Consider the following 18,463-nt stretch of genomic DNA (forward strand, 5'->3'; position numbering starts at 1 on the left):
TCTTAGTGGTAATTTAAAATAAATTGCCTTTAGTGCCCATAAAGTGGCTCCACCATCACAAATAAAACAAAATTAGAGTATGTACAAACACAGTCGTTTCTCCAATTACACATTTTTCATTTACATGTTTTCATTTTAAAGCTGTTGAAGAGTATGTACCACTTTTTCACTTACGTCACTACACTTTAACACAGCTACATGATCAGCAGAAATAAACATTTTATTTATATGTCATATCTGCAACTGTTTATCATCTGGGAGTTCAATTATCTTATGAAAAATTAACTTTTCATTTGTGCCGAATTTTCCAGGAAGAAAATCTATCGCGTGAATGGAGAAACGACTGGCCATTTCCCTCATTCACCAGTTAGAAACTGTTACAATGTTGGTTAAGAAAACCAGAGCTAACTACCACCTCAGAGAAAGACGTGTACGTAAGTTACGACATACAGTTCTGTTAGTGACAAGAAGGAATGCACATACTTAAGTGATCGACAGGACACCTTGTCAGCAAGCACCGCAGCGATACAAATTGCCGTACCATTTTGTTGAAAGTTTTGTTTGAATTGGAACTGCATATTTTTACACCATACACTCAAATCCTACTCTTATGTACATTAAGACAAACAGGTTTACGGAGTTACAGTTTAGTAAAAGCAAGGAAATAATCTCATTTCTGAAAAAGAGGCTCATAAAGTTTGTCAATTTTGATATTTCATAAGTGAGTCACACAATAAACATGCAAGTAAAATTAAATGCGGTTAACACGTAAGCAAGTTAACGCAAGTTAAGTGCATTTCACATTATTTTTTGTGTTTCAAGTATATAGAGACCACACTGCAGTTGCATGTCCTGCAAGATACACAGAACTTCATTAGTTATAAGTACATCAAGTCTTGCCAACCGCATAAATTACACCACAACTGGCCACGCCAAGATCTTACGGTAAACTGGGGTGGGGAAAACAAAAAAACATGGTTTGCACAACTGAATGTAACTGAAGAATCACGGTTGGTTAGTGACTGCTATGAAGTAGCTGGTTTTGGTTATATCTTCTTATATTTTACAGAATTAAAGAATGCTGAACTGCAAACTCGTAAACGAACGGCTCCCATGCGCGTGTTACCATGAGCTTCAGTTTCTAATAGCTGAAATAAGAGGAAAAACAAACTGTTTGTGTAAGTTAGTATTATCTACTTTTGATTAATTAAAATCTAAAATATGCCTTCCTCTGTTCAAAACCTATTTGTGGGTTCAAGTGGGTTAATACAGAACCAATGATTCTGCCTCATACTTGACGGACGCCTGGTTTCATCCCAGGAATATACTATCCGACGGTTTTCTTTGATCCAGTGTCAGGGAACGACCTCAAAAACAGGCCACGGCCACATTATCCTGTATTAACCCCAACCATCAAAGCACGTCCCCCTTCACATCGCGTCTATTCCTGCACTTGACGCAGCCATCATAAAACAACTGAACAGCCAAGCCCTTATTTCTACTTGAGACATGAAAGAACAACAGAAAATAGTTGAAAGAAATTAATCCATTAAATTAGGTGTTGAAAGGATTAAAATGTTTGACTTTACGTACTATAACAAACATCAAACTAAAGGCCTTTATAGAGAAAAATAAAATCTCTGTGAAATGTACATGCTCAAGTCTGATGATGTGACAATTGAGCGTTAAAATACCTAGCTTCAATAGACTTTTTAACCAAACTGCAGTGAAACATCAACATGAAGACTTTCACTATTATCACTTGTTGCCAAATCCCTTATTTGTCATGCAGCTGATCTTTATGGAACTGATGTTCCACACTCCGCTAACAATACGGCATATCCTTAGCATCTTACATCATACAGTGAACTGGCGATCAATAAACCAGGAATAAAGAACAACCAATGAAACCGAAGGCCCTGTGGTAATAAAAGGTCAGGGAAAAGAAACTGGAGTTAAAATCAGGAGAAATAGAAAACAATAACAAAAATTAATAACCTGATTGTCTCCTTAAAAAATAACAAACATAAATATGTTTCAGTGTAAGACTTGAAGCCTTCACACTGACAAACATTATTTTAGAGCAGTCTCCAGTGGCATAACGTCCATACCAAAATTTAATCCAAATCTATCTAGGGGGATCTCGAGCTGAATTACGTCGGCAGACAAGTGCCGACATCTTTAGCGCCTGAGAACGTGGCAATAACATTGCAATTTGATACCTGACAATAACTTCTTTTATACAGTCAGTACACAAAATTTAAACATCACTGAAAATTAGTTAACACGGATGCTGCTGTCTTGCGGGTGGAATAAATCATTTCAGTTTCATGACTGCTGCTGAGCGACACTTAGTTCTGACCACATGAATTTTTCTAAAAATTGCAACCTTTAACATACTTCACGTCTCTAGGCGTTTCTTGGCCAGAGGGATTCATTCTGGTACAGAGGATTTTTCCTCTAGCCTCTGTGTCCACCCTGCCCCCTGTAGAATGGGTACAGGGGTGCTTTCCTGGGGGTAAAGCACGGTCGGAACGTGACGCTGACCACTCACACTTATCAGTACTCCAGAAAAGCCCACTGAGAGCAACGAACACGTCCGTACGCCATGAAGATTTGCATTTCTTATTATAATAAATAGGAATTTTAAGAGACGAGTTGGGATTCTTTGGTGGCCACCATTTTAAAAGCTGTGGGTTAAACAATGAACGTGGAGTGACCGATTATGTCGTCTCCCACATATTTAATTAAACCTTGAAAGAACCAACACAATTTCAATCAGCATGCTTCAGAATTGCAATGACGTGGGGCATGGAATCTGCCCTCGGTTATAGTCCGCGTCATGTTCTGCTACTGTTGGAAATTCGAAGCACGAGGGACAATCAATCAGACGTCAACTCCATGACAGCTAACAGACACAAATACCAAATACAATTAAACCCGAAATAACTGCCAAACAGATGGTCTCTACATACTTTCATTCTGCGTATTTCATACATTAGTGCAAATTGTACTTCACCAATTTGTATTTCTTTCAAATTGACTGTGTAACATCATTATGCAGTTGACTTTCAACAAAATCTTGGTACTCGCCGAAGGCCTCTACGAAGCGTGACAAATAACCAGAATGGCGTTTTTGTGTAGGAAGAAGCAACTCTCTCTGCCTAGCTGGAGCACATACCACAAGACTACGTGATTCAAGTCTTGTCATACGGTGATCGGGACTCGGTTCGTTCTGTGGCTGCAGTATTTTGTTGCTAATTTGCCAAAATCATCGGGACAAACAATGATAGACCTTTCCAGAAATACTACTGAAAAAAAAATTGGCAATTCCGGTGGCGACGTCTAAGGACTCCACCCTTCCAGAAACGAGAAGTCAAAGTCATCAATGCAGACCATCAGCCACGGACAAAAGTTAAAATGATCCTGACATCAGTTGCGCCTCCCAACGCGATCTGTTCTTACAAAAAGACTAAACCAAGAATTGGACCATCAGGTTCCGGATCGACATGTTACAGAATCAGCCCGGTTATTTGTCAGACCTCGTACATCACAGAATTGCCACTTGCAATACGATCATTTCACACCAGGTGACCTATGGCAAGCGATATTAGAGCCCAACAACATCGCTGCTAGTCTGAGACGAAGACAAAACTCTCAACTGATTTCTGTACCTCAAAAAAGCAAGGATGATCATTCTTTGGCTACTGTACTCTGGATGAAAGACCTCTGGCCTGCGCGCGCAACTTTATTCTGGACCTCATCGTCCAGACGACACAACCTCACCTCACGCACTACTTAGATCACTTTTGAACACACGAGCCACCAATCTTGTCTTTTTTTTACTTCGAGGGGGACAGAAAGTTTCGAGGCAACTGCGAGACGGGCAGCGTCGCGAGAAGAATTACGTATTTCAAAAACACTTCAACAGATACCAATCTCTCTCCCTCTCCCTCCAAGGAGCGTTTCCTGTATCCATATTTGTTTTACGACGTACAAGGAGGCATACACACGCCGTTATATAAGATTCTCGACATTCCTGAGCATAATTTCAAAATGGGGGTGGGAGAGGAATGTAAGGACCCCCCCCTCTCGGGGATCTCTCACAACAGGGACACTTTTGAATTTCCTATAGCGCGACGTTCGGATTTTGGCCACGATTTTAAAGTGAAAAGTTCCTCCTAATTTTTCACACCGACATCGAGAAAACAGGTGTGATCCAGAGCAAGGGGAAACCGTGCAAGAAACACTGACGTCCCTGTGCCTGCGAAGTAACAGAAGATTTCTAAGAGAGTACGAAGACCATTAGGAAGAGGAGTTTACGGAGGCTAATTTTATAATTTGATTTTACGCCACGTTTTACTTATATCGGAATATCTAAAAAAAAATAACATGACCCTTAAAACTGCCAAAGAAGATAAACTGCTTACCCTTTGAGGCAAAGATTAATCAGATAAGATCGTTAAATAAAGCCAATTCTACCGGAAAGCAAATAAAATTATTAATAAAAAACGTTGCTGTAAGGCGTATTTATCGAAGGAAGTTCAGGGGAACAAGAATGCAAGCAATCTGAGGGCAGTTCGATCTATCGAGTTCAAATACCAAAGAAACGATGGAACGGCGACTCGAAAAATCCACGGAAGTTGAAGTTTCGCGGGACCTTAGAGGAATGCGTGCCGGGTCGTTGGTGCTGATGAGCGTCGTACATCCGACGTTTGGCGTCTGTTGAAACCAAGCACATATATCATACATATATACACACATAACAATTACGATGGCTTCCACCTTCGAGCGGCTCCAGGCTGTCGAGAAGCTGCTTCAAGGGGGACAAAGAGAAATGTTAAATGAAGGGGCGGGGATTTGAAGAAATCATCATTGAATTTCAACAAATGTTTTCATACACCGAAGTCTCTGATGGAATTTTCCTTCGCTCTTTCCAGAACAATGCCGAGGCACTGTTTTCAAGCAAGAAACAACAAAGCAGAACCAATTACAATCTGCGTTACAAAGTTCAGTCAAGTAAAAATCAGACCCATCGCCGGCGTCGAGCAACTCCACTGTCTCTCATTCAAATACCGAAGAAACGATGGAACGGCAATCACAAAAATCCTTCGTGGACCTCCAGTAGACTGAAAGGCGGATCGTACATCTGACGTTTCGTGTCTGTTGCAATCAAGTGCACACGCCCACACAAGGACTCAAGATTTTTTCCGTACGGTAATACTTGCTTTTTCTTCAGTTTAAAACCTTTCACTGTTGGACCTCACGCGAATACATTCGAGCAATTTAACATATTTTACTTCGCCAACAAGGGACACTATTTCTCTGATGCAAGTGCTCCCAAAGGGGTTTATACGAATTACGGAACCCCCAACACCTCACGGTAGAGGCCGACACGTCAAGGACAAAAAAGAATTAGAACATCAGACGAACTATGCACCTACGTACAGAAATGAAGACACAAAATGTGTTCTGCTGCAACGCTGGAAATGTTACCGGAAGTCGACAGTCGTCATCGTTTGTCTCGGGCTCTGGTTCCGCTAGTTCCTCTGGGGACCAGAAAAGTTCCGAAGACAAAATTTTCGGAAAAGCTAATTTCTATTTTCTGGGAGGCGCCAGTAGGTTTCCACTGGCCATTGATTTTTAACAAGCCAGTCTCACAGGGTGTGCTGCTTCAGTCTACGAATCGATTACGGGCGGACAACACATGGCAAACGACGACGACCTCCACTGGAGGCGAAGAGAACAGCTGGTCGACGTTCCTTGTTCAACCCGTTGCCTTGAAGTGAACGCAACCAAACTAAAGCCAGTCGCCAAGGTTGCTCACATTATCTCATAAATTACACAGGCAACAGAAATACTTACCGTCAGACAGAACTTCGTACGCTTCTGAAATTTCTTTGAATTTTTTATTTGCTTCGTCCAAATTATCTGGATTTTTATCCGGATGCCATTTTAGTGCTAATGTCCGGTACCTGAAAAAAAAGCAAATACACGGAATTTTGAACATCTGCCTCGCTAAATCAATTCCATGTCACGTACAATGTAAATCGCGTATCCACCGACAGCATTACCGCGTGTTAAAAGTCTGCCTTCGAGAGTTCATTAGCCGATCTGAAAGCGAGAGACAATGCACACGGAAGTCATTTTTCTTTACATTAGGGTCTACATGACAGAGTCCCGCATTTTGCAATTACCGATTGCCATACATAATTCTAGGGCCCCACATGAAGTGGCCAGAGCGTTACTCCCCACCTCATCAGTTCGCGCCAGCCATTTGCGGGAATTTAAAAATTGAGCAGTTTTACTTTATATCAGCTTTGGATTCACAAACTCTGCACAAATCGATTCCTTCACGTTTCAAAATACGACTATTTCAGAATCGTGAAACCCCCATCACAAAGAACTAAAACAATTTTGTGTAATTTTCATGAAGACTCCCTTCGACATCGAAGTCTCCGAAATCTATCGACGTAAACAATTTTTGGCCAATGATAAATCACACAGCAAACTTTATTTGTCGACCTGGGTCAGTCGGTTACTGCGCAGGCAGACTGCACTTCGACTCCAAACTTGTCCGTCGGTCCACCCATCGCCCGGCAGGCGTACTGAAGCTGTCTGCCTCCTCCTCGAAATCAATACCAGGCCAAACCAAAAGACCTTGGAGCGAGGTTTATTCCGAGGCCCTCGATCAGCTCTGGAGACGAGGGTGGCGATTGCGTAATTCTGGAACATTCCACGACGGCCCAATTCCTTCTGGTGGGACGAGGCGAACAAATGGAAAATGCCATCAACCTCGGTTGCCACTCCGTTCTTGTCAGGAGTCCAGACATTTATCGTAGGGAAACAAGCCGGGGTTTGACCCACGGATTTATCCGGCTACAAGTCAGAAGAGAGCTTGGAGGCGCTTTTACTCCTATGAAAGAATCTCCGGTATCCACTAAAAGGCAGGCTGGGTGGACCGCGTGACCAACAGGACATAACATAACCCAGCCTTTTAGGAAGGCGGACCACTCTGAATGTGCTACCAGGTCGGAAGGGGTCCGTGGTGCCACGAAACCAGTTCCTCGTACTTACGCCTTCTTGATCTCCGCTGTGGTCGCATTTCGCGAAACGTCCAGGACCCGGTAGTAGCTGACCATGATCCCAGCCAATAGAGTTACAGTTGCTGCCGGTGACCCCTAGTTTTCAGTCAAGCGACCTCACAATATCTGGAAAACAAACAGGACAGGTTAGACACCGCCAGCGTTGGAAGTAGCGTCATTAACAACATTTACGATCAACTTCAACTAAGGAAGGATGGTACACATTATATTCTAAGCGAAACGCCGTGAAATATATCGACTTCACCACACAAAATCAAGTACATATTAAAAGCAGGTCACCGTTCTGCTTCCAGGATGCAAATGGCCACTACGATTTTGATGACTGTATGAAAAATATCTATCGATAACGGGATTGCATCTTTCGAAATTTATCCCGGTGAACAGCACCCACAGCCAGAGTAGGCGTGGTGGCGAAGAGCGCCGGAAACTGAAGACCGGATGTTCATCCAGACACAAGATCACTGACGAAGCCACAAACCTCATAACGCGAACGGGCACGGAGCATACAGAAAGACGTTCCTCAAGAACCTGTTTCCATGTGCACTTCAAGGTCGACGGAGCAGTGCCTATTACAGGAGTACATGTCGTGACGAGTAATGAAACGGAGGACAGATTTTCAACCTTTCCTCACAAATGTACTCGACTTATGTACACAGCAATTGTACTGATAAATCCGCAGATATATTTTCTGTGTACCTGGCACTGATGGGTTCACAAGACACCTTTTCTTTTCATTCGAAATACCAGGTATTGAGTTACAGGATACGCAAGTTTTCGCTCTCAGAATCATAATGCGTGAAACAGTCTCGTCTTCCCACACGAAAACGTACGTCACACAATCAACTCCTAAAGGAAAAAGTTACCGTAACCAGTACGCCTCTTACTTTCCTTGATGATTCACGCGTTCGAGGCAACCTGAAGTCCTTATCTGTTTCAGTAACAAACGAATTATTCCGACACGCAGTGCAACGGAAAGAAATGTACTCCTCCACCGAAAGTCCCCCTTCCTTCAACATCGTTCACGTTAACTACTTACCCTGTGGCTCCAGAGTCCTTGAACGACCATTTTAATGGCTTTCCTGACTCTCCACGGGTTGCCTGGAAAGCATCACCACGGCCTCCTTACAAATCTGTTGCACTTTTCAGTTCATCAGATTATACCTTATAACGTCAGCAAAATATTTAAATGGCGTTCTTGTGCAAGACCTGCTTGTGACGACATGATCTGCGTCAGGGCAGACTGACGTGCAGCACACGGGAACAGACGGTATTTTTGTACGAGGTACCAAGAGCACGGCAGTGTGAGTGGCTGTATGGACCATAATCTTCACGGACTTTGCACGTCGATATGGACAGAAGCAACTTCCAGAACAAGTCTCTCCTTTTGGTACTAAGAGTTCGCCTGTTCGGTAGATAAGCTGCAAACAGTGACGTCACTAGTGCAAGTCTTTGTCTGCTTCAGGTCCATTAAAGACGGAGTGAGTGGGAGGGAGTCCCTAGAGCGGCGACGGTAGGCATGTCCGCCCGCACTCGAGAGCGGAAAATGACGCGAGTCCCATTGGATCGAGACCCGTTTTTCAATTCGAGGATTCTCGGCTGAGCAGAGAAAGAAACCAAGTCGCCTACTAACACTGCTTCTGCTCTCAGCCTGACAAGCAGGACGGCCATTTTCGTGTATTGTGCTTTAAAGTACGGAACAAAAGCAAATACTTGTAGAAAGTCATTTCTGAAAAGCGTAAACCTATAAGGATATCTGTATTCTGTGATGTTGCGCCGTGTAATCTAGACTACACGGCGCAACAGCCCAGAAGACAGCCATCTTCGGCCTCACCGCTGCCTGAAAGCCTCAAATCAGTCAGTCTTCAGTTAATGGCGGGGGGGGGGGGGGGGGGGGGAACAAGACCCACAGATGACAGAAGGGCCTTTCCCGACCATACAGCGATAGAGCACGTGACCACTCCTCTAAATTGAGCTGCTCTACGAAGTTATTAACTCTCGCGAGAGCAGAAATGGAGGACGAAGAAACGAAACTGATGACTGAGTACGAATCCACAACATGTCTGTGTCTGACATAAATGCACACTTGAAGACCAAGAAACCTCCGAAAGGAGGCGGCGAAAACCTACGTTGGCCAAAACTATGACGTAACAATTATTCTTTCTTCAGTAAAAAAAACATGGAGTTCTTTACACTTTATTGAGGCAATTCTCAGCTGGCAAAGAGGCTTTAACAAAGTTGATGTATCAAGAAATGTAAAGATTTCGAATTATTTTTCTCAATATGTGCCCCGTTTATTAACCATCTGAAGCCGAATATCGTCTAAATATTATCTAAGAATTCAGTCCGTACCGCATGGAAAACACGACACTCGAACGGTTAATGCCGTTTAAGAAAATGATCGCTGTTTACCCTGAGAATCATACGAAACCCACAAATACACAACGAAGGGTTTCATCAAGATTTTAGGCTACTAAACATTCGAATTTCTAATTGTTTACTGGAACGTTAAATTGCAAATCAATTTTTGCCGTAAATAACAAAAGTCAGTCTAACATATTTCAACTTCTTCCAAGTGTTCATAAGTATTAACAAACACGTGTAAATATGTTGATAAATAATAATAACAATAAAATAAGAAAAAGTCTTTACCTATCTCTTCGTTCACGGGAAGGGAACTAGATGTCCACAATCGAATTAACAACAAACTTCGGAGAGTGTAAGGCAGTATTCTTCAACAGCACAAAAGTATTTTGTCTTCTACAAGCGATTCACAGCTCAGTTCTTTAAAATTAATTGTTGACGGCAATACACACTAATTAAATACAACAATGTCAACGAAAACTATGACGTAACAATGTTAATTGTTATGCCAACATTGTTACAGGCGTGACTTGTAAATTCCAAAACATTTTCTTACACTGTTTAGACACGCGGGTGTTCATATAAAAGCTGACCATTGTCGTTCGATATTTACGTTGTTGGTAGTTGAAAATAATACAACGAGAATTACTCTTTGTTATAATTTGGTTACATCCCATTCTTCCTGTAAAAATTCAACAATTCTCTATAAGAAGGAAATAAATCACAATTTCAGTTTTTATTATACTTGATTAATTTTAAAGATGATTTTTTAGGGGCCCGGGCGCTGTTGACCCCATCACCCAAGAGCGAGAGAAACACAGAACGCATTTAGAAAATCGATTCGAAAAACCGGATCACACTTTCCCACTCGTTCCTTCGATTCGTCATGTTATTACTACATCCATGACTAAGACTGCAAAGCCAAGTTGTAGGATGCACGACCTTACTCCCACGGTTACGCTGAAAAGGACCTCCACATGTACAAAACGCTTAATAATATTTCTACATCGAGAAGCACAAACATATCCCGCCTCGAACCCGAGACCACAGTCAGCGGAGCGGAGAGCAACAAGGTGCTATGCCACACATGTTGGTGTTACTTAATCGAGTAGCAATCTGTTACAACAGCGCCACGAAAGTCTACCAATCAGTACCAACGAGGTACATGCAGCAGGCAGGGTTCCGGAAGGAGGAGAGTCCCTTCGCAGTTTGTCTGTCGTGGCACTCCGGGAGAAGGAGACACTAGAATGCTAGCGATTATTTATTGGGATCAGAATATGCCATCCTCGATGTATCGAAAAGCAAAGTAACTTCAATGCGTTACTGCGTAATGAGAAGTGGACGCGGAGGGCGTGAAGAACGCCCCCGCCATCTTGAAACGCCCTGAATTAGCCAATTAACAGCACGAACAGTCCAGTCACATCGTTTGGCAGAAATATTAAACATTACGTGAAAATAAGGTGGCCTTCGATACGAGGGGCTTGGACACTACTTCGGTACACCACAGAATGCAACATCCCAATGAGAGGAAGAGCGGGATTCTAGCCAAGAAGCTATTTCTGGAGCCACGGGGCTATGATTAGAAGCTGCCACGAACAGAATTAGCAGCTGTGGAGAGTTATGTAGTTTATGGCTTACGTTACAGCAATATGTGACTCTGCCCCTGCTTGCATATAAACACGACAGATTCAAAACAAAACGAGAGTACATATTAAAAAACTCTGTTGTAAGGGACCTCTGGACGCACGGAGACGAGAAAACGCGTACCTTTGGTCGTAAACCCGAAAGGAAGACCACTTGGAGAGGATAATATTAAAATACATCCTAAGGAAAAGGAGAAGCGAAGGGTGTGGAGTGGATTCATCTGGCTCATAATAGGGACCGGTGGTGGCCTCTGGTGAAAACGGTAAAAAGCCTCCGACTTCCATAAAGGCAGGGGAATTTCTTGACTAGATGGGCGACGACTAGCTTCTCAAGGAGTTGGCTATTGAAATCCTTTCGACAATTCACAGTTTTGCTTAATAGTTTGCTGTACACTGAATTAACATTCCTCCGACAGCTGCCAAGTGCCACCTCGAACGTCGCCAACGGTCACCCGGGATTTATTTGGTTATCCGCTGTTAAAAGGCAATGTCTAACCACCTGAGCTACGCCATAGCCCTAAACATTTGTTATGCTCAACGTAATAAATCATCTCAGTGACGCACATCAACATTCTTAATTTAAATATATTTAGCGTCTTGAATATAAAAAATTAATGCGGTGGGCAAGTCGTGTTGTATATACCAGAGAAATCAGTAATGCATGTAAAATTTTGGTCGATGAAATTCGAAGGAAGATAGAAATTGTAAGACTTTTTGCGTAGACGTGAGGGTGGGACCATGAAGTTAATCGTGTACATGGCGGGCACTACGCATCACGAAGTGTCGGAACTCTCTGGCCTAACAAATTCAAGAACATACAAGATCGCATTTTCACAACAAAGTCCAACAATTATGGCAGCAAAGAAACACGCAAGTTTGTACTTCAAATCGTTTTGTTTGTCGAACTTAAAAGCCGTCCACAGCTTAAAGCGGCTGGTTCTTCTTAGAGGGTCTGTAATCATTATTCAGAATCCTGAAGATTTCGCGCCCCGCGCATGAACGTCATTTGCCCTCGAAGGGGGCCCAAGTGTGAGCCACGAAATACAAATTACCTGCCACTTCAGTTACGCCATTCAGCTGGGAAAAGAAATTGCAACATCGCTCACGGGGCGGCCTACAAGCAGATTCGTGCTGTCAAGCGAGTGGGAAGGACCGAGTGTCCTTCAGGTGCGACGTGACGTGGGACGAGGACTTCCAGGCAACGGGGTCCATACGATTTTAATGTCAGACGTGTGGTAGGTGGCGTAAGGTGGAGGCAAAGAAGCTCGGTCTTTACTTCAGCACCAGAAGGCGTCGGCTTCATTCTCCGACTGCTTTACACCAGCAACGACTGGAAAGGAGGCTGCGTGAGCCCAGAGTTGGTCTGCACCCGATGGCAGGGAGAGAAATCCTTCCCCATGCCGGGAACAGAACCCTGGTCGTCCAGTTAACAGCACAAGACTGTTGTACTGTGCTGTAGTGTACTGAGCTATCCGGGCTCATTCTAGTTTCCCGTTGGATAAATACAAGTTTGCATATAAATGACGTTTCTGTCCCACTTAGTCGCAAGTCTGGATTTTATAATCACCAGTTGCCTATTCAGAAGAAATTCGAACTGACCTGTTACATGGCTACAAAAGCAGGTTTGTCAAGTGACTGACTTTACAGTCCGAATTGCATATTAGGTACAGTACGCGACTGTAATCTTCAGACTTGCAGGGTGAAGGAGGAAAGATAGCGTCTGCCTTTAACGCTTCGGACTTCCTGCATTCCTTGCAAGTCTCAAGATTACAGTCGCGGACTACAGTTGGTACAGCACCGCCAACATTTCCCGCCTTCCATGGGCCCCGATGATGATGATCTGAGCAACAAGGCTCGTCAACTTCCTTGCACACTCCCGGCCGGAAGCCCATCATTTCCCTTCCAAGGATCATAATCGTCGTTCTAGCTATTATCAGACAAGCACGTGTCTTTATTTCTGGAACGCACATGATTTCGGTGGGTACGAGACAGATAAGATATAAGCTCCTTATCGCGCTGTCACTTCTAGAAACAAAAGACTGAAAATGAACACTGCAAAATCTGATATAAAACGTTCCTGGCTAAGCAGGACACCGAACGGGGCCAACTTCCGCCACCGGCCCTCTTGTCCTAATATTTTAAGGAACATTAAACTGAGCGCTGAATGGGAGGATCAAACAACACATCACCAGTAGAAAACTCGGGGGAAGAGTTTCCTCGGAGTCGCAAAGAAAATATACTATTAAAAGTGCATAGTTATTACAAGATAACAACATTATTCTGTTTTAAATTATAAGTATGACTCAGAAGGTTTTACTGAGACATACAATTACAAAATGTACAAAAATTCATTTCCATCAGATACTAACGGCATAATTACGTAGAAAGGCTAGAGTCGCATAATACCAGACAGCATCGGCCATACTTCCGAAACGTCGATGATTAGTGTCACCTGTCAAACATCGGAGAATGGCCGCTTGCTTTCTAGTTTACAGTTAGTTCTCCAGGGTACGTTACCTCGGACGGAATACAATAACGGAACGTTAAGACGACAGACGTGTTACTCAGCTGATTGGGTGTGAACTACTTAAGACGACTCCAACACAACGCCACAATCTGCAGGGACTTTGGCTCGTATTTACAGGCCAAAAATCCCAGCTCGAAAAATGATGCATCTCATTAAACTGTCTGCTAAATATTGATGTATAAAACAATATTATATCAATGGCACGAAGATGAGCTCCTATTTGTTCGAATTCAAATTTCAGAAAACAATTCTATCGGAACGATATGCAAACAGCGGTACGCCATGATCTTACAAGTGTTTGAGGACGCGATCTCTTCTGGCCTGAGATGGCCGACTCTCACAAGTGATCTATGATTAATTACAGTTCGAGGGAACGACTAAGACTTACATAAAAGCTATTATCACAGTACTCGGACGGAATTAAGAAGCAGATGGCTGTCTTGTGGGTTGCAGACGTTTAAGAGGTCCCGGATGCCTCCATCACTTCCCTGACGTTCACGGCTTCGATTAATCCGATTAATTAAGTTTCCGGAACAAGACAAAGAATAAGGAGCACAAGAATAAACCGCGCTTGTACTTACGTGATCGACGGACAAAGACGTCACCAAATAAGGCAACTCAATGGTCGGCCATCAGTCGTCTTGCACCATACGAACAAACTATTTAGCTTCTGATGGCATTGCACGTACAGATTAAATTGCTTTATAAATAAGTCAGATTTCTGTATTAAAAAGTGTTCCGTGCAGAAGGCACTTCAGCACACAACCACCAACTCAAACACGAAACCACATCCTGCGCTGCACCTCTCGCGAACAGCCCTCCCCGCACTGAGCATCAGATGAGGAGAGGGTTCAGCCACTTATCCGATCAGTCGCATGGTGCTCACGGAACGACGCACTTCTCCACCGCAGGCTTCGACGGTACTACTTCAGCGATTCCACTGACGCGCCATGTAGCACTCCGAGAGGCTGGCAAATGTCGCCGGTTCTGTATAGGAAAACGCGTGTTTTTCGGAGACTCTGGAAATCTAGTAGTACATTAAACGCAAGGAGCTCCCGACACGACGTTTCGGCAGCACAAATTCTGAACACCGTCCGTAGGATAGTCTAGAACGGCGAATTAAAAAGTACAACGATTTACGTGCTCTGGGGCAGCATCCTCACCATTTGACTAATTTTAGTAAAAATCGTAACGGGGTCAAGGAACGACAGAACTTCCGTTGAAAAGGACAGGAGGAAGTGATGGTACGTATCGCCCAGCCGAAGCAATCGGACTAAGCGAACTCCGACTTCACATGCGAACGCGTGCGTGAACGTGCCAGCAAGTCACGACACGCTTGACCGCCTTACGCTTCCAAGGGTGCAGTGACCTGAACCACAAATAAACGGTGCTAGCAGCATCTTCTGAGAAGCCAGTAGCCAAAGATCAAGACTCCTGCTTCGTAGTTGGGAGGTCTCGGGTTCGATTCTCAGCCTGGAGATGGTCTATGCATTGTCTTCCTCGGCCCCTCTATGCTGATATGGTGCCCCAAAACAGATCACAACCTATTCCTAAAATACAGCCCACAAGACAGCCATCTTCGGACAGCAAGTTTCTCCGAAACGCTGGTATCTACCTGTAAGTCCACACGGCGCTACAATGCAGAAGACAACATCGATGTCTTCACCGCCGTGAAAATCTCAGATCTCACACAGCATCAAGACAAAGCCAACAGCCAGGGACGGAGGACAAAACGACTATGCCATGTGTTATCCTAGAGGCTAATCGTGAACAGACTTATCAACGCACCGACCAACCCCATCCACGACTTCGTTAGAACACAGTATGGGCAAAGAACTGATTTAAATGAGCAATAGGAGGAAAAAATGTTATAAATGCTTAAATTTGAATTTAAATTTACAAAACCGCAAAGCATCATTGCATTCTATTTGCGTCTGTAATAAAGTCCTGTTACCTCATCTTGAAACATAATTAACAAGATATTTGTTGAATCAAGATTTCCATTCTAGCAAAGTTCTGTCAATATGCATGGTCGGGAACTTTCTGATCTGAGCAAAATTTTCACTGTATCAAACCAGGAAGACATTTAAAAACTGTTCCGTACGTGGGCGAAGACGGTCGGGCGGGATGAACGAGGCATGTAGCACGCAAGGGAGACGACAAATCTGTACAAGGCTTCGGTCGAAAATTCTGAAGGCAATTGTTGTTCTGCATCGAAACGAAAGGGTGCGGTGTCGGTTGGATTGGATTCCTCTGGCTCAGGGAGAAGGACGCATTGTGAGCTGTTGTGGACACTGTTCAGATTCCATAAAAAAACTAGCTGAGCGACTATCATCTTCTCAAGAAAGACTGCTTCATGGGGTTATGTCAGTGCGTTAAAAAACCAAGTTTGAGGAATCTTGTTCCGTGTTTCCTTAAAGAAAAATATCACGACCACTTCCATGTATGTCCCATGCTTTTACAGCGTCAAAGAACTTAAAAAAAATACAAGCAATAATTACACAAAAGGCAACCGGCTGACCTAGAAATAACGCGACTCTTAGGACCATGCGCAGGTGAACGACAACGATCGACTTCAACGCCAGACTATTACTTGGAACCATTAACTCTCTCCGGGAATGGATTCGCAATTCCTCTTTCACACGAGGAAAAAAAAGAGTCGAAAGCCCGCTAAAGCCATCACGTAATAAATTAACAGAGCGCCGACCTCAAAACCTGCTAAAAAAACACACGCATTCGACACTGACGAGCAGAAGAGGCGTCCTGAGAACAAAATCAACAAACACGACGCTAGCTCGCGACCGACGCCCCAATTTATTGAACACCGAAACTTGTGAGCTGTCTGTATCGATCGGCCGGTCGTAAAACTCGGGTTACCTGGCAAGAGAACGAGGCGTTCTACTTTTATATTAATTACGCAGGCCCTACAAGCTATTAGACAGTTCCCCTGCTCGAGGCAATTAGAAATTTCAAACTATAAACAGGCATAGAATTTGCAATGAAACGTAAAAGAGAAAGACTTCTTTGTACAAATACGGGTTTTAGAAACGTCGGAAAAAAACAAAACAAAGACGCAATGACACACATCTGCGCCTTCCTCTTCTGGGACAATCTGCCTTTATTAATCAGCCTCACACAGCCGACAATGGGCGGTCCTCTTGTTCGGCCGACAACCCCTAGTCCTAACAAAAGAGGCTCTCCGAAAAATTAGGTTTTCCTCTTTGCTCCTTACTGCTTGGCTTCTGTTCAAATGCATTCTGCCAAATAACTATACATAAAACACAAATGAAACAATGCACGATTTAATCGAGCCGTCTTCACTACATGAGGCCCGCGCAAATTCTCTTTTAGAACGCGGTTTGGACAACTGGCCTCCTACGGCGGCACTTTCCAAAGGACCTCCTTCCTCTTACGTCCTGGAAAAGCAGAACGTTCTCTCGCAATGCTTCATGAAATCCTCAACAAGTTTCAGTTCATAACAGCCTTCACTCCGAGAGGAGACGACGCCTTATCAACTTTCGGATTTAGTTAGGATGTGAGCAGACGCTCAAGCCACCGAATCTTACTTTCATTTCTTGCAAATGGACGCGACCGACTCCTCGCAGCAGATGTTCGTCAAACAATTCGCCGTCGTCTTTGCAACATCCGGTCGCTATCCCGAGGCGGCGAATCCAGTCCCCCCGACCCTCCAATTCCTTTAATATTCATTGCAATATTACCCATCCATCTACGCCCGGGTCTTCTCTTCAGACTTTCCAAGAAGATTACATTTACACGACCTTACTATTTCCGAACACATTCTAATTACGCTAAATTCGCCAGATACATCTTAAAAGTTTCGTACTCTCGCCATGTTTCCAGCTGACTATATTTTTAATCTGTACTCTTCACCACTTTTGGACTGACCAAGTGCAGGAGTGCGTAAATACGTAAGTCGTTAGTGAACAATTTTAAATGAGTATACAAGCTCCCCCCCCCCCTCCTCTGACGAATGACGTATTTGTCTGACCAACCTCCGGGCCAGGAGGACAGACTCCTCCTTGCACGGGGTCATTAGTCCACTACACGGCCGGTGCAATCACAAGACAAAGCAGAAGACACGCTCTCCGGCTCTGCTGCTCTCACCGCGACGCACATCTGAACCAGCGGCCCTCCGAATTGTTCTGTGCACCACTGCATGATGATACGTTGTTAAACGCTATCAAAACTGGCTTTGAGCAACTTCGCTTTCATGAAGATGCAAGATAACCGAACGTCGTCGTATTCCGGACATCCCCGGTTAAAATCTCGGCTGACTGAGGTATTTCGTGGTTTTACTCAGCCCCCCATTAACAAATTTACATCAGGTCAGAATCGGTTCTTTCCGCATGCCCTCAATTCGACGCCGTACTGTCTGAGCGACTGACGGCGTCGTTAAATTTACCACAAACAAATAGAACAAGAATCTTACTGAAGAACGCCTCGAGGAATGCGTGCGAATCGACAAAAAAGCTGACGAAGATTATCCACCAAAGGCAGTTGTCACATCACACACCGATGACTGATATTCTCACAAAACGCTACTGAGTAATAACGTGCATGCAACAGCGAATTAACAAACTGTCAGGAATGTAATTAAATTGCAGTCTTTCATAAACCACCAGCCCGCGGCTCGATAAAAATACGGATAATGTGCACTCAGGTCCTAAAAGGCGGAGAACTTCTAGAACAACATGCCAGGCAACTCGGAACAACGTTCGCAGCTACGTTTCTGAACACGTCTTAAATCTACACGGACACAAAAATTTTAATACTTTATCAGAGGACTGCCGTGACAAAACCATTCT

The 18,463-nt window shown here is 43.8% G+C and overlaps 1 protein-coding gene across 6 annotated transcripts in view; it reads right to left on the minus strand.

Annotated features, from left to right (window-relative positions):
* Positions 1 to 18,463, minus strand: part of mrj (DnaJ heat shock protein family (Hsp40) member B6 mrj) — a 28,759-nt gene that overhangs the window by 4,121 nt on the left and 6,175 nt on the right. Inside the window, exons 1-4 of one of the 6 annotated variants that reach the window (XM_022083339.2) lie at positions 14,219 to 14,471; positions 7,078 to 7,211; positions 5,866 to 5,975; positions 4,603 to 4,722 (exon numbers count right to left, since the gene is read on the minus strand). In XM_022083339.2, the coding sequence (XP_021939031.1) occupies positions 4,603 to 4,722; positions 5,866 to 5,975; positions 7,078 to 7,142 (295 nt within the window). In that variant the 5' untranslated portion in view covers positions 7,143 to 7,211; positions 14,219 to 14,471. Of the gene's footprint in view, positions 1 to 4,602; positions 4,723 to 5,865; positions 5,976 to 7,077; positions 7,212 to 7,385; positions 7,541 to 8,142; positions 8,162 to 9,755; positions 9,889 to 14,218; positions 14,472 to 18,463 lie in introns of those variants that run through there. The other 5 variants (XM_022083338.2, XM_087343860.1, XM_022083340.2 and 2 more) reach the window with 5 other exon arrangements.

The sequence above is a fragment of the Zootermopsis nevadensis genome, unplaced genomic scaffold, assembly GCF_977971745.1.
Source record: "Zootermopsis nevadensis isolate Lab colony 2312 unplaced genomic scaffold, Znev_1.0 Znev_ptg000007l, whole genome shotgun sequence".
In the NCBI taxonomy this organism is placed as follows: Eukaryota; Metazoa; Arthropoda; class Insecta; order Blattodea; family Termopsidae; genus Zootermopsis; species Zootermopsis nevadensis.